General features: G+C 35.4%; 1 protein-coding gene across 2 annotated transcripts in view; it reads right to left on the bottom strand.

Moving 5' to 3' along the window:
* STIM2 (stromal interaction molecule 2) overlaps positions 1–14,537 on the bottom strand; it is a 169,594-nt gene that overhangs the window by 95,827 nt on the left and 59,230 nt on the right. For both annotated transcript variants that reach the window (XM_032633345.1, XM_032633346.1), the window contains exon 2: positions 6,367–6,497. In XM_032633345.1, coding sequence (XP_032489236.1) covers positions 6,367–6,497 — 131 coding nt within the window. The remainder of the gene's footprint in view (positions 1–6,366; positions 6,498–14,537) is intronic.

Raw genomic sequence — 14,537 nt, 5'->3', positions numbered from 1 at the left:
AGAGGCCACAACAGTGAGAGGCCCGCATACCACAAAAAAAAAAAAAACATTCTCTTAAAGCCTGCAACACACTATAGTCTCTAAGATCAGTCCTGTCCAATATAAATAGTGATCTACATATGTGATTAAAAATTTCCTAGGAGTCACATTAAAAAGTAAAAACAAGTGAAATTAATTTTATATTATATTTCACGTAACCCAGTATGTCCATAATATAATCATTTCCAACATGTAATCAATATTTCAATATTTATGTAAATCTTCAAAATTTGAAGTGCATTTTACACATATAACACACCTCAATTTTAAGTGCTCAATAGACAAATATAGCTAGTAGCTACCAGACTGTACAATGGATTTCTAGATTTTTGGGGGTACTAATAAAACATAGAAGCATACTATATTTGCTTTTAAATATTCATATTAAAAGAAATAGAGAGAAAGATATCTTCTGTTTTTAAATATTCAAGTTCACCTATTATACTGATAGAATTCTAAGTTCTTTTAACATAAGTTTTACTTTTTAACATAAAGTTATTATTTTTTTATTACAAAATATTTGGAATTCCATTAAAATTTAAAAGACTCAATAAGAATTCCATTGAAGTATAAATTATACAGCCATGCGTGATTACTTTGTTTGGCACAGTGATAATGATATTTCACACATTTGAGCATTTACTATCTGATGATGAGATAAAAAGATTAAAATAACTTGTAATTCTAGGAATTATTATGCAATCAAATACATTCAAATAGGCTGCCAAATATCTGCATAAGCTTACCTAATACCTCTCTGTCTATATATTATACACAATTGCAACAGATCCTTCTCTTGAAGGTATTTTTAATAATTAAAAAATATGAATTTTTGCTATTTTTTCCATATTTAAATATTTCTTAAATTGTGATATAATAAGAAATATATTTGGTCTTTATCCCTGGCTCCTAGAACAGAGCTCTTAAAAGTCTTGGAATTTCCTCAGTGATAGAGTGTCTTTTCCTCCTTTAATCACCCCTGAGTTCATGCTAATGAGATGACTAAGGGAGGAGCCCCTAGATAGCCTCAGTATGGGGCTGATCATGAGAAAGACCAAGTGATCAGAGAACTGGAAATTTCAGTCCCAGCTACCTGACCTCTGGGAAAACTGAGCTCTGTAAAAACTCTTGAACTTAGAGATTCAGAAAGCTTCCAGGTTGGTGAATATATCAAGGTGTGGGAGGTGCTGGGAGGGCGGCATGCCCAGAGAGGGCATGGAAGCTCCATGTGCCTTCTACCATACCTTGTCCTATACATATATAGCACTTGGCTGTTCCAGAGTTATATCCTTTTTAATAAACCAGTAAACATAAGTAAAGTGTTCTCCTGAGTTCTGTGAGCCATTCCAGCAAATTTTCTTTTTTTTTTTTACTGAAGTACAGTTGATGTACAATATTATATAAGTTACAGGTGTACAATATGGTGATTTGTAAAGGTTATACTCTATAATTAGTATGAAATATTGGCTATATTCCCTGTGTTGTACAGTAGCTTATTTATTTTATATATAATAGCTTGTACCTCTTAATCTCCTACCCCTATATTGCCCCTCCCCTCTTCCCTCTCCCCACTGGTAACCACTAGTTTGTTCTCTATATCTGTGAGTCTGCTTCTTTTTTGTATTATTCACTAGTTTATTTTTTAGATTCCACATATAAGTGCTATCAAACAGTATTTTTCTTTCTCTGTCTGGCTTATTTCACTTAGCCTAACGCCCCTCCAAGTCTATCCATGTTGCTACAAATGGCAAAATTTCATTCTTTTTATGGCTGAGTAGTATTCCACTGTATTTATGTACCACATCTTCTTTACCCACTGATCTGCTGATGGATGCTTAGGTTGCTTCCATATCTTGGCAATTGTAAACAATGCTGCTATGAACACTGGGGTGCATGTATCTTTCTGAATTCGTGTTTTTTTGTTTTTTTCAGATACATACCCAGCAAATGTTCAAACCTGAGGAAGGAGCCATGGGAACCCCAGATTTATCGCCAGTCAGTCAGAAGTTCAAAAACATAACCAGAGACTTGTGACTGGGATCTGAGGTAAGGGCAGTATTATGAGACTGAGCCCTTTAACTTGTGGGATCAGGGAGAGAGCGTCAGAACTGAATTGAATTGTTGGAAATGCAGTTGGTGTTGGAAAACTGAAGAACTGGTTGGTGTCAGAAAACACCCCAGAGTAGTAATATTTATAACTTGATATATCAATTAATAACAAAAGTAATTTTATTAAGTAGATTTTTAATATAAAGAATCTAGCCTTATTCTATGCTCAGAAGTAACCAATCTTAATAAGTTAATTTGTAACTTCTGAAATGTGGCTACCGAAAACTATTCCAGCTTTAAAAAGTGAAAGTGCACACCACTCTTTTCAAACATTTTATAATACTAAAACTCTTCAAATTAACCATATCCGCCTGCCAATGCAGGGGACACGTGTTCGAGCCCTGGTCCAGGAAGATCCCACATGTGGCGGAGCAACTAAACCCGTGCACCACAACTACTGAGCCTGTGCTCTAGCGCCCACAAGCTACAACTGCTGAAGCCCGTGTGCCTAGAGCCCGTGCTCCACAACAAGAGAAGCCACAGCAATGAGAAGCCCCCGCGCTGCAACAAAGAGTAGCTCCCACTCGCCGCAACTAGAGAAAGCCTGTGTGTGCAGCAACAAAGACCCACCACAGCCAAAAAAAAAAAAAAAATTGAATTATAAAAAAAATAATAATAATCCCTCTGAATTAATATATTTCTTAACCTAAAACAATCTAAGCAATGGTTAGTTCCTCAGAAATACCAAAATCAAAGGAAAACTTAGCACCATCAGTGTAATAACTTAAAATTATAACCTTTCAACACAGTACAAGAATTAGTGTTGTAAATTATCTCCAATCTAATTGATGGACAGAATTATGAAACTGCACAGAGTACTCATCTACTAAAGACTACACTCTCTCTGAGTTGACATGGAATTTGATCAAACTAATACTGTAAATGACTAAGAAAATGTACAACAATAATTTCAGAAAATCTGTTTAGTCTAGAGAATAATTTCCTCTACAAAGAGCATCAAATATATGAACATAAAATTCTATTGACTCCATAATTCATATAGATAGTAATAATTTATGGATTCAATGGAATTTATGTTAGAATATTTGATAATCAAAATCTTAAGCAACTATATTAGCAACTAAGTAAACAATTTAGACAATCTTGGGAGGATTAGAAAGAACAATTCATCACTAATAATTCAGAGTATTACTTCTAAAAAGTAGTTTTATAGCTTGATTTCATTGTGTGTATGTGTGTCTTTGTACTGGAAGAAAGAGAAGGAATGGTGATGATGTTGAGAGAATGAATTACTCAGTATAATAAAGTGACCCTCAATAAATGACAACTACTTTGTTATATTCCAGTAAGTAAAACTCCTAATAATCATCAACTTCATTTAATTTACTCTACTTTACGACCAACAGAATATATTTATACACTTCAAATACTTTTTAAGTTGGAAACAATGTAAAATAGGACTATCCTGTCATCTGCAGTTCCAAAAATGAAAGAAATAAATTTGACTACTTTGAACTGAAAGCCATGATTTTGGTATTAATAGAACTGAACTCTAATTAAAATGATTTAACCACAATGAGGAGAGATTATCTCTCAGTAAGCATGAATCAGCTGATGCAGAGATAGTAAAAAAAAAAAAAAAAAGACTAAAGAGTTAATATCTGATCTAATAAGTACTAAGAAATCACTGTTAAATTTCTTAGCTAGAGAAAGACACTCTCAAAGTGATATGCATGATGATTAGGGAGGAAAAAATTAGAGGTAATAATCTAGGCATAAGATAATAAATACCTGGATTAAAATGGAATAAGTAAATAACTAAAACAGGTAAATGAAAAAGGAATAAATTCTAAGAACACAAAATTTTATTTATAGCAGGGGTTGGCACACTACAGACTGATGGCTGTCTTTGCAAACAAAGTTTTATTGGAACACAGCCATGACCATTAGTTCATATACTGTCTATGGCTGCTGGGCACTACAATGGGAGAGTTAAGTAGATCCAACAGAGATCATGTGGCTCACACCAATCTAAACTATTTACTAGCTGGCCTATATTCGTTTCCTATGGCTGCTGTAACAAAGTACCATAAACTGAGTGGCTTAAAATAGCAGAAATTTATTCTTTCACGGGTCTGGAGGCTATAAATCTAAATAAAGTGTCAGCAGGGCCATGCTCTCTGAAAGGCTCTAAGGGAGAATCTGTTTCATGCCTTTCTCTTGGCTTTTGGTGTCACCAGCAATCCTTGTCATTCCTTGACTTGTAGCTGCGTAACTCCAATCTCTGTATCCACTGTCACATGATCATCTTCTCCCCTGTGTCTGTCTGTCCACATGGTGTTCTCCTCTCTTACAAGGACACCAGTCATATTGGATTAAGAGCCCATGTCACTCCAATATACACTCCTCTTAAATAACTACATCTGAAATGAACCTATTTCCAAATAAGGTCACATTATGAGGTACTGGGGGTTAGGACTTCAAAATATTTTTTTGGCGGGGGGACATATTTCAACCCATAATTTGGCCCTTTACAGAAAAAGTCTGCCAACTCCTAATTTAAAAGAGTAAAAACTGGTACTTCCTTAGTGGCACAGCGGTTAAGAATCCACCTGCCAACACAGGGGACACAGTTCAAGCCCTGGTCCAGAAAGATACCACATGCCACAGAGCAACAAAGTCCACGAACCACAACTACTAAGCCTGCGCTCTAGAGCCCGTGAGCCGCGAGTCACAACTACTGAGCCCATGTGCCACAACTACTGAAGCCCGCGCACCTAGAGCCCGTGCTCCACAACAACAGAAGCCACCGCAATGAGAAGCCCGCACACTGCAATGAAGCGTAGCCCCCACTCGCCACAACTAGAGAAAGCCCACACATAGCAACAAAGACCCAACGCAGCCAAAAATTTAAAATAAATAAACTTAAAAAAAATTAAATAAAAGAGTAAAAACTGAGGAGAAGTAGGTCCACAATTGCCATTGAACAGTGAGGGATTTCAAAGAGAAGATCTGGGATTTTGCTTTAGATAAACTAAGCCGAAAACAAAAGAGCCCTCAAAAGATGTCAGGCAGAAAGCAATATATGTAGGTCAGAATCTGGACTGGCTTAGAGATGGAGGAATCAGGAGTAACCTAAAAGTGGATGAGCATTCTCAAGGTAAATGTTTTATACAGCAGTTCAAAAATCGATCTTTAGAGAATGTTTGTGTTACATAACAATGTGATTAGATAAAAATGTGATGAGAGGATGTCACTGTTATACAACATTAGATAATAATGTAGAAAATAGTGTAATTTAGAATTATGTAAACTAAAAGAGAAGCATCTCAACAGTGACAAATACAACAAAAAGAGTGAAAAGAACTAAAAAATGACTGGGGAATTTGGTTAGAATGAGACCATAGTCAAATAAAGAAAACAACCTCTAAGAAGAAAACTAAAAGGGACAATAGACAGGGGTAAGATGAGAATGCTTAAGAAATAAAGTACTATTTATTTGTGTGGTGAGTACAGTAGATTAGGACATTGGTGACCCCCAGTAAACCACATCTCCTGGTATTCATATCCTTGTATAATCCTTTCCAACACAGACTCTGAGTTCAGCCAAATAACTTGCTTTAAGCCAATTTGATATTAACAGGCATTGGCAAGCAGGGGCATGATAAGCACTTTCACATGGGAACTTGTTCTCTTGGAACACTGCCACCTGGAAGCTGGCTGCCATGCTGTAAGGAAGCTTGAGCTAGACTCCTGAATGATGAGAGACTGGATGGAGAGAGACTCTGATGGAAAAGAGGTCATCTGAGATATTCCAGCCCAGCAGAGCTGGCAACTGAATGCAACTGCCACAGTGACCTCAGGCCATAACTACGGGAACAGAAAAAGTACTCAGCAAAGCCCAGTCAACCCAGAGGATCAGGAGAAATAACAAAATGTTGTTTTAGGCCACTAAATTTTGTGGTGGTTTGTAAAGCAGCAATAGATAACTGACATAGTCAGAATAGGATATATGTTTGAGAAACCCAAGTACACTGGGAATTCTTATAAAACTGAGAAGACTTGTATAGATGTGAAAAAAAAGAAAAAAGAAAAACCATGTAAATACAAAGGGTAAAATTAAAATGTAAAGAGAAAAACTAAAGATGATGAAGATGAAGGAGTTGAGTCATACAAGGAATAATGGGAAAATTTAAGACTTAAAAACTTGGTCATTCTGTTTTAAGAGAATACCAGGGAAAAAGGGTTTCCACCTACTTCATCACTTTCATCTACTTCAATTCCACCATCTTTGTCATCATCCATTTGTTTATGTATTGTTTGAAGAGCTTCCAGACTAAATCTATCTTCTTCTGTGAAGCATGGTGGACTCAGTGACATGCAGGGATCTGAAATAGAACAAAGGGCAATTACTAACTTGCAATCCCCAAACACAAGCTATAGTCAAGAGACTGTAATTTAAAACAAAACCAACAAATTAAATTTCAGACTAAGTCAAACTAAGAGGCTTTAAGAAGTCTAGTAGGGTATTCTTCACATCAAAAGTACAATATATGAACACACTGACTAAAAATAAATAATTCAATTTAATTGGTATTAGTCAACTAAAACCAGTACTAATTTCAGGTTGTCTACATTCTTCTTATCCAGATCATTATATTTATAAATTATTCCTCCCCCAGAACAGATAAACTCTCTCCTTTAAAAAAAAGAAAAAAAAACTAAACATCACAGAGTACAAGGTGCTATTTTTATATAGTCCAGTTTAAAATGTAAGTCCTAGGGAAACATCACAAAGAATACAAGAAAAAGAAATGCAGACTATTCACATGATCCTTAGACATTTTTTTATCATTTTTCTAACAGAATCCAAGAGTCTACCATATGACTTTTTAAAATAAAATGTATAACTTCTTAGATTCAACAAGGAAAAACTGAATTTTTAAAAATCTTGTTCTTCATGTTTTTAACATACATTTATTGGCTAAACCTTTTCCTATGGAAAATGAGTGAATCCTCACATCTAGGTTGTCAAAACTAACAATTTAAAGAGAATGTGGGGCTTTTCATGGCTTAAAATGAGTTTAGTAAAAATTACCTCCTGTTGACTCAATTAGTAAACAGTCTACATACCAAAATGGAAAAGTACTGCCAAAACTTCACTCACACCCAATCTGGCTGACTGCTGGATTGACAAATTCCAGGAACTGACTTCTACCAGGTCACTAAAATAATATCCTTTTAAAACATCATCAGATCCACATGTATTTCTAGGAACAGTATGGTCTTAAAGTTTAAAGTGGTTATTAGCATAACAGAAGGGTTAGCCACAGTTTGGCTATCTCCTCAACAATAGTTAAAAATCTAGTTTATCATCTGGTCCTGTTATGAATTAACTGACTGTGGACAAATCACTTGTCCCTGTATCTTAGTTACCTCTCTAAAATAAAGCAAATAGACTAGATGTTTACTGAGCTCTATTGCAGCCATAACGGCCTAAGAATATCTAATTCTGCATTTAGGGAAAAAAATTACAAGAAAAGAAGCAGTCCTGGAGACCAACTAATAATTTTCTAAAAAAAAAAACAATTTAAGCCTATATTACCTGCATGTTCTACTTACAGAACATTTTGGCAATTTAACATTTAATAGTTTTAAGTTTTTAATCTGAAACTTAATTTTGATTCCTTTAATCTTAGAAGGGAAGGAAACAGAAAAGGAAACTCTCTAAAAATGAAATTATAAGTTATGTGACATAAATATGTGTATAAATATTCAAAACTCTGATTAAGATTTGCTAAAATCTAAGAACTTACAGGCATAATGGTCAATTATGATCCCTAATTCACAAGACATCCAGAACGCTCATATGCCCACAAGTTATTCTGAATGGATGCAAAATAAAATATAAGCTCTCAGGTATCACAACAACACATGGTGTGAAGAAGATGTATATACAACATGCTACTGCCTCCAGGAGACATATTTTTAACACATTTATTTTGCTAACAAACATATGAAGTGAAAGTTATTACAACTAGTACAATAAGGAAAGTCTCAGCATCACTCACTCTGATTAAATAGGCTTTGTTGTCAAACTCTCTAAGCGAAGTCAACAGTGAGGACGGCAGAAACATTAAAAAGCTTAAGAGAAAATCAGGAGGAACATGTGATCTGGAAAAAACTCATATATAAACAAAATGGGTAGTTTTTTACTTAAATTAACTTAGTTAATAAAACACTATCTTTTAGGGTCTACTTCTGGATATAACTTCTCCATGAAGTATTTCATAAATACTAACTCCTAGTGAGTACTTCTTTCTCTGAACACCATTCCACCCATTCAGCAAATATCTATTGAGCACCTACCACGTGTCAGGCATTAGAAATACCACAGTAAACAAAAGAGGTAAGAATTCCTCATAAAACTTACATTCTAGTGGAGGAGATGAGCATAATAATATAAATAAAAGGCATAGCATGTTAGTAATGGTAAATATTAAGGAAAAACAGAGCAAAAAGCAGATGATGAAATGCCAAGGGATTTGAAATTTTCAACTGTATCTTTATTCTCAAATCATCTTTTAATGCTATACTTTTAATTAACCTTTAATTGCTTAATGTCATTTTGTCCATACAACTAAGCTTATGAAAAGGGCAGGGACCATGTTATTCCATTTCTCACATGCTCATAATACCTAGGACTTAGCTGGGCACAATCTGGACCTCTGATAAATTGTTACTTCATACATTAACTAAATCACAAAGTTCTAGGCTTCTATACTGTGCTAACCAGTGACAGGCATTAGAAATTAAAGAGTATCCTGTACTCGATCACAGTCTAGGGAGGAAGAAGGCATGTTATTGGGTTAGGTACCACTGAGAACATTAATTGTAGGGCGTTACGAGAGCATGGAGAAAGGGCACCTAATCCAGATTGGGAAAGGAAAAGTCAGAAGTTTTCTAGAGGTAACCGTGGGGAGTTTTAAAGGACCTGTAGTTGATGACCTTGGGAAGGAGAGAAAAGCATGCCTGGAAAAAGAAACATCATACGTTCAGTGGCATGAAAAGAAAATGAAACACTCAGAGAAATGCAACTGGTTAATATGTCTGGTACAGATAATATGTGGGTGGAAAAAAAAAAAAGAAGAGATTGGTAACAAGGGGTCAAATCTCTAAAAGTGGTTTTCCATACTAAGGAATTTGGATTTTTATCCTGAAAACTGAGAAGCCCATAAGGGATTTCAAGGAGAGAACCAACACAACCAGATTCATTACAGAAAGACCATTCTGGTGACAGTGGAAAATAGACAAGATGGAAGCAAGATTGGGAGCCACAGCTGTCGGGAAGTGCTTCAGGAATCCTGGCCGCACTCAACAGTCCACGCCCCCAAGGAATGGAGGAGGTAAATGATCAAGGCTGCTCCTTGGTGTTTTGCCAAGTTGGAACAGCAAAAGGAAAGGAAAGACAGGGGTTGAGGATATGGCAAGAGTGATCCATTTCTCCACATAAAATTTTCTTTCCTTTTGGTACAGTGACTTAAGGCCTAGAAATCTAACTTAGAATAGTTGTGAATTCTAAGCTCCATTACCTGTTTTAAGGTCTTTTTCACTTTTTCTCAGTTGTTTCCGTTCTAGGTTACTTTAGCACAAGTGATCATTTTTAACTGACCTAAATTTCTTTTAAAATATACAATATGATATAAAAGAACTGTACATATAATGAATCAGGTATAATGGTTTCAAAGACAACTGCTAAAATACCAAAATCAGTCTCCTTTGCCAACATCTTACAGACATCTACCTTAGCTACCCAAAATGCACTATGTACTCCATAGCCAGAACAGGTTTCTCATCTAAACAGAATCACTTGTTCATTTAAACATGATATGGAGTGCCTGTCATGTGCCAGGCCCTGTACTTGGTGCTGGACACCCAACTAAGGCAAATTTCCTCCCCTTGGTGCCCTCACCTTGTGCTAAATGCAATGTGGTGTGATATATCTTTCTAGCATTATTATGCTGAGCATTCCTTTCTTTCCTCTGGATCAAAACCAGCACATTCCACTGAGAAAAAAAGGAATCAGCTGAAACAGAGTAAGACTTAACCAAAGTCAGCAATCAACACCATTGTTAAATTCCACCTTGTTTTCCTCTACCCAAAGCCAAACAAACGCTCAATCTGATTCTGCAGAAACAGAGTTACTGAATTAAAATGATTTCACCTAATAAGAAACATCTGATATATTCTAGAAGCCATGCTCTTTCATGTACTTAATGTAATCCCTACAACCCTGTGTGAGGAACATATTATCTCCATTTTTCAGATGAGGAAATGAGACTAATGAGTTACTTTCTTTCTATCACACCCCTAGAAATGACAGACCTGGGATTCACACCAGTCTTCAAGACTCCAATTCATGTTCGAGTGTCAGTACAACGAACACAAATGCGTCAGTGTCACCAGTGTCAGAGAAGAATAAAGGATTGCTATCATAGATACTGCCAGAACCTGGCTGAGAAGCAGAGAGAACCAAGAAGCATAAATGTGTCCCAAGGAAGGGGATCAATAGATACCTCATAAATGACAGACATAATCTGAAATACAGACCTATACTTCTTAGATTACTTCTCCTTTTGAGAATAACGTACCTTTAAGTCACACTCCCCTTGAAAAAACCTTTACAATAAGTATACTACCACAGTAACCGACATATGTTGAAAGTTTAAACAAATATAAATATTAGAAGTCAACTAAATAAACTTCTTAATTTGTTACTTATCTAGCAAAATACATAAATGCCAGACTTCAGGTTAGAAGCCAGGTATACAAAGGGTAAAAACAAAGTTAAATATGGCAAGTACAATGACAGACATATAATAAATATATAATGGCAGTAAAACTAAGGGAGTAGTCCTGTATAGCAAGATTTGAGGAGAAAGTGATATTTACACATTGATTCTTAAAAGATGAGCAAGTGTTCTCTAGGAAGACATGAATAGGCAAGAACATAAGCTGCTAATAGTTATACTAACAAAATAATGATGACAATAACTATCAATTACAGAGTGTCTATAACATATTACATAAATTTATATATAAATTATATATTTCACTTTGTTTATAAAATAGGCATTATTATTACCATTTGACTAGGTAATTAAGAGAAAAGACTGACAATATCATTGAGGGTCAGACTATAGAGGGATCTACAGATTATTCTAAAGTGACAATAAAGAGGAAAAAATGTTAATAAATTACTCACTGAAACCCTCTACTTGCAGTTTCCTTGGCCTGCAAAGCTCTTTCTCCCAAGTACACCCACTGTTGGTTCATTCCAGCACAAATGTTTCTCTTCAGAGGTCATCTTATTTCCCTATCTAAAATAGCCTTCCCCTTTTCTATTTGTTATATTTTTCTTCACAGCACTTAATCACAGTGCACATATTATGTATTTACTTTCTTACTGAACAATCCTCCACTATAATGCAATCATGAGATGAAAGGCTTTGTTCTGATTGTTGCTCTTTTCTGAGTGCCTAGAACAGTGTCTGGCACATAGTAAGCGCTCAAAAAATATGTTTACTGCATTACTTACCTAACTGGTTTCCAATATAAATGTTTGGAAGAGAAAAACTTTTCACAAAATTACTTGGCTGATTAGAAAACTAAGATGTAGAAAGTGACAGTAAAACCCCTCACCTCTTTATAGTACTAAAGTTAACTCTAAGTGTTAGTAGAAATCTACTAATATTATTCCTGCTCCAATTAAAAGTATTCAGTGGCCCCCAAGAGCCTAAAGTAGAAAGTCTATTTTTTCACTGTCAAATACTGCTGTTTAAATACTTAATGAACAAAATATACAACACATTATAAAAAAAATAATGGAGGGGAACTTTAAAATATTTAAGATTCAAGGCCCTTATACTTTAGCAGCAAAGATAAAATTTCATGAAGGCAAGGACTAAGCTTGTTTTATTCATGACTATATATTATTACTATTATTATATATGTTATAATATATGTACATTATTATTATACAGTACTACTCCTAATAAATAATTATGGCTGACTGGCTTTTACATGCAAGCAATTGCATTTTTGGTGGTATTAGGAAAGAGAAATTGGATTTTAGTAAGTGGGGTTAGAAAAGGAGAAAACAAGAACAAACCCAAAGAGGAAATAAGATGATATCTGGGACCCACAAAGAGCAGTCTGGCTAACAGACTGGCTCTCTACTGAGAGTGCTACTCAGGGCTCCTCGCTGCTCACCTCTCCTCCAGCTGCTGCTGCAGGCCTTCAGCGGAGGGCTGGGGAGGCCAGTCCCACATAACAAGGAACTGTCCTCTGCCAGCTAACAGTACTGCCCAGAGGGAGGAAGAAAACACTAGCAAGCATGGGTGGAGGAGCAGTAGGATGTGAATCTGGAAAGATGGCTTGGGGTTATCCGTCAGTGAATGGCAATGAACCAAGAAAGAAGAGACTAAAAGAAGCCACTGATCATTTTTAAGTGAACTGTGACTTGATGGCAAATATAACAGAAATCACAACTTATATTTTGTGTAGTGCTTTCAAGTTCAAAAAAATGCTTTCCCATATAGTCAGTTTTATTTTAATCTAGAGAAAAAAACTATAGTCTCAGTTTACATGCTTGTTACCAGTGAATGCCTATTCCAACAGTACAGGCAGGAAGTAACAACATGAACTACAACTACAGCAGTGAGGATAGATGGAAGAGGTCAGACTGAAGTGACAACTGAGTGTACTGAAAGGAGACAAATATGACTTACATTTTTAGAATGAACTAATAAAAGTCTAGGTAAAACAAAGGTACACTTCTATTTGGCTGAGTGAAACCAAACAACATAGAGTTACAAACTGCGCCAAATGGGATTCCATTAAGCCTTTACTAGAGGCATAAATATTTATGCCATATTCTATATTCTGTTGTCCCAGTCAATTGATATAGGCAAGGAATATAGTTCAGAAATGTAAGAAAATAAGAGCTTAAGAAATAAATGAAACTGAAAAAGTAAATCCAATCTTTAAAGCTAGTTTCCCTCCTATAATACCTTTGAGGTCAGCAAATTTCATGCAGAAGAGAGCTAAGAAGGAGAGCCAGCCGACTTTTCATCACAAACCAATGACTGTAGCCCATTAACAATGTGCAACATCATATACTGCCAAGAACATGGCTTACCACGCTGGCAACTTTTATGAGTCTCATGATTAGGATTTTCTTAATTACTACCACTGAGAGAAAAATTTTAAACAAATATTGTTCATACTTGGTGCTTCCACTAATAGTTCAAGCATTTATCAAATCAAACACTTCAATCTGAATATTTTGAGAGCAAATCTTCTCTAAAATCTTCAGAGATAACCGTTTGGTGTCATTTTTCAATAAACCAACAATCTGATTCAAACTCAAAAAGAAAGTGAATAATGTCTTCTTTCTTTTTTGATATCCTCTTTAAGGCAGAGTCTGCCTTATTTCTCTTATTATCCCAATGTCTAGCATATCACCAACACCTGGCATACAGGAGGATTAATGGATGTTTCTCAAAAAGTCTAATAAATAAATAGTAAAGGCTGCCACATACTTTTTTAAAGAGAAGTTTCAACCCATAATCTATTATATTTCCCGGTATATGGTACCAGGAAATATAATTTCATAGATATTCAAACTATGCTAATATTTACTGAAAGTATATTACATGCCAGAACAACAAATGAGAAAAGGAAAATTGTAACTCGTATACACAACGCTATACCAGGAGGCTATAAAAATGCAGGTGGATTCTGAATCTCAAATGTTTAACTCAGATTTTTGAAAAGTTCAACAAAGGAGACAGACCTCACCAACAACAGGGCTGAGAAACCACTGCTGATATATCAAATTATGGTTTAAGTATTATACTGAAAAGAAAATAAAGAGTCTTTATTTTGAAACCCTTCCTGATTGATGACTGCCTCTTGGAGCTCTGAATCACTGACTTTGTTTACAAAGTCCTCATTAATTAGTCTGACTCTTGTAAAAAGAAAGAACTTTCCCCTCATCTGTTAGCTAAAAATTTCCCTTAAAAATTGCTAAGTTCAATTATACCTTCCAAATGTTTTAAACAGACTATCTGATACAAACTCAGTTACTTAGGTCCTTTCCCACTTTCCAGGGATATTTTTCAACTTACCATCTTCTGATTATTTCACTCCCACTTATTCCCCCACCCTCACAAAGCATCTTGTCCTTGCCACCTCAAAAAGTTCCCGCTAATCTTCTCAAAGAGCCTCTCTAAAGGTAGGAGACAAGGTGATGCCCCTGCCTCAAAACTATCTTAATATGCAATTCATTTACCAACACATTCCTCAACCCAAAAATATCTACACTTACATTTGTGGTTAACCAATATGTTCATTTAATGTATGTA

Source organism: Phocoena sinus, chromosome 5, assembly GCF_008692025.1.
Source record: "Phocoena sinus isolate mPhoSin1 chromosome 5, mPhoSin1.pri, whole genome shotgun sequence".
NCBI lineage: Eukaryota > Metazoa > Chordata > Mammalia > Artiodactyla > Phocoenidae > Phocoena > Phocoena sinus.
The sequence above is the reverse complement of the archived record's forward strand: the minus strand, read 5'-3'. Positions and strand labels throughout refer to the sequence as shown.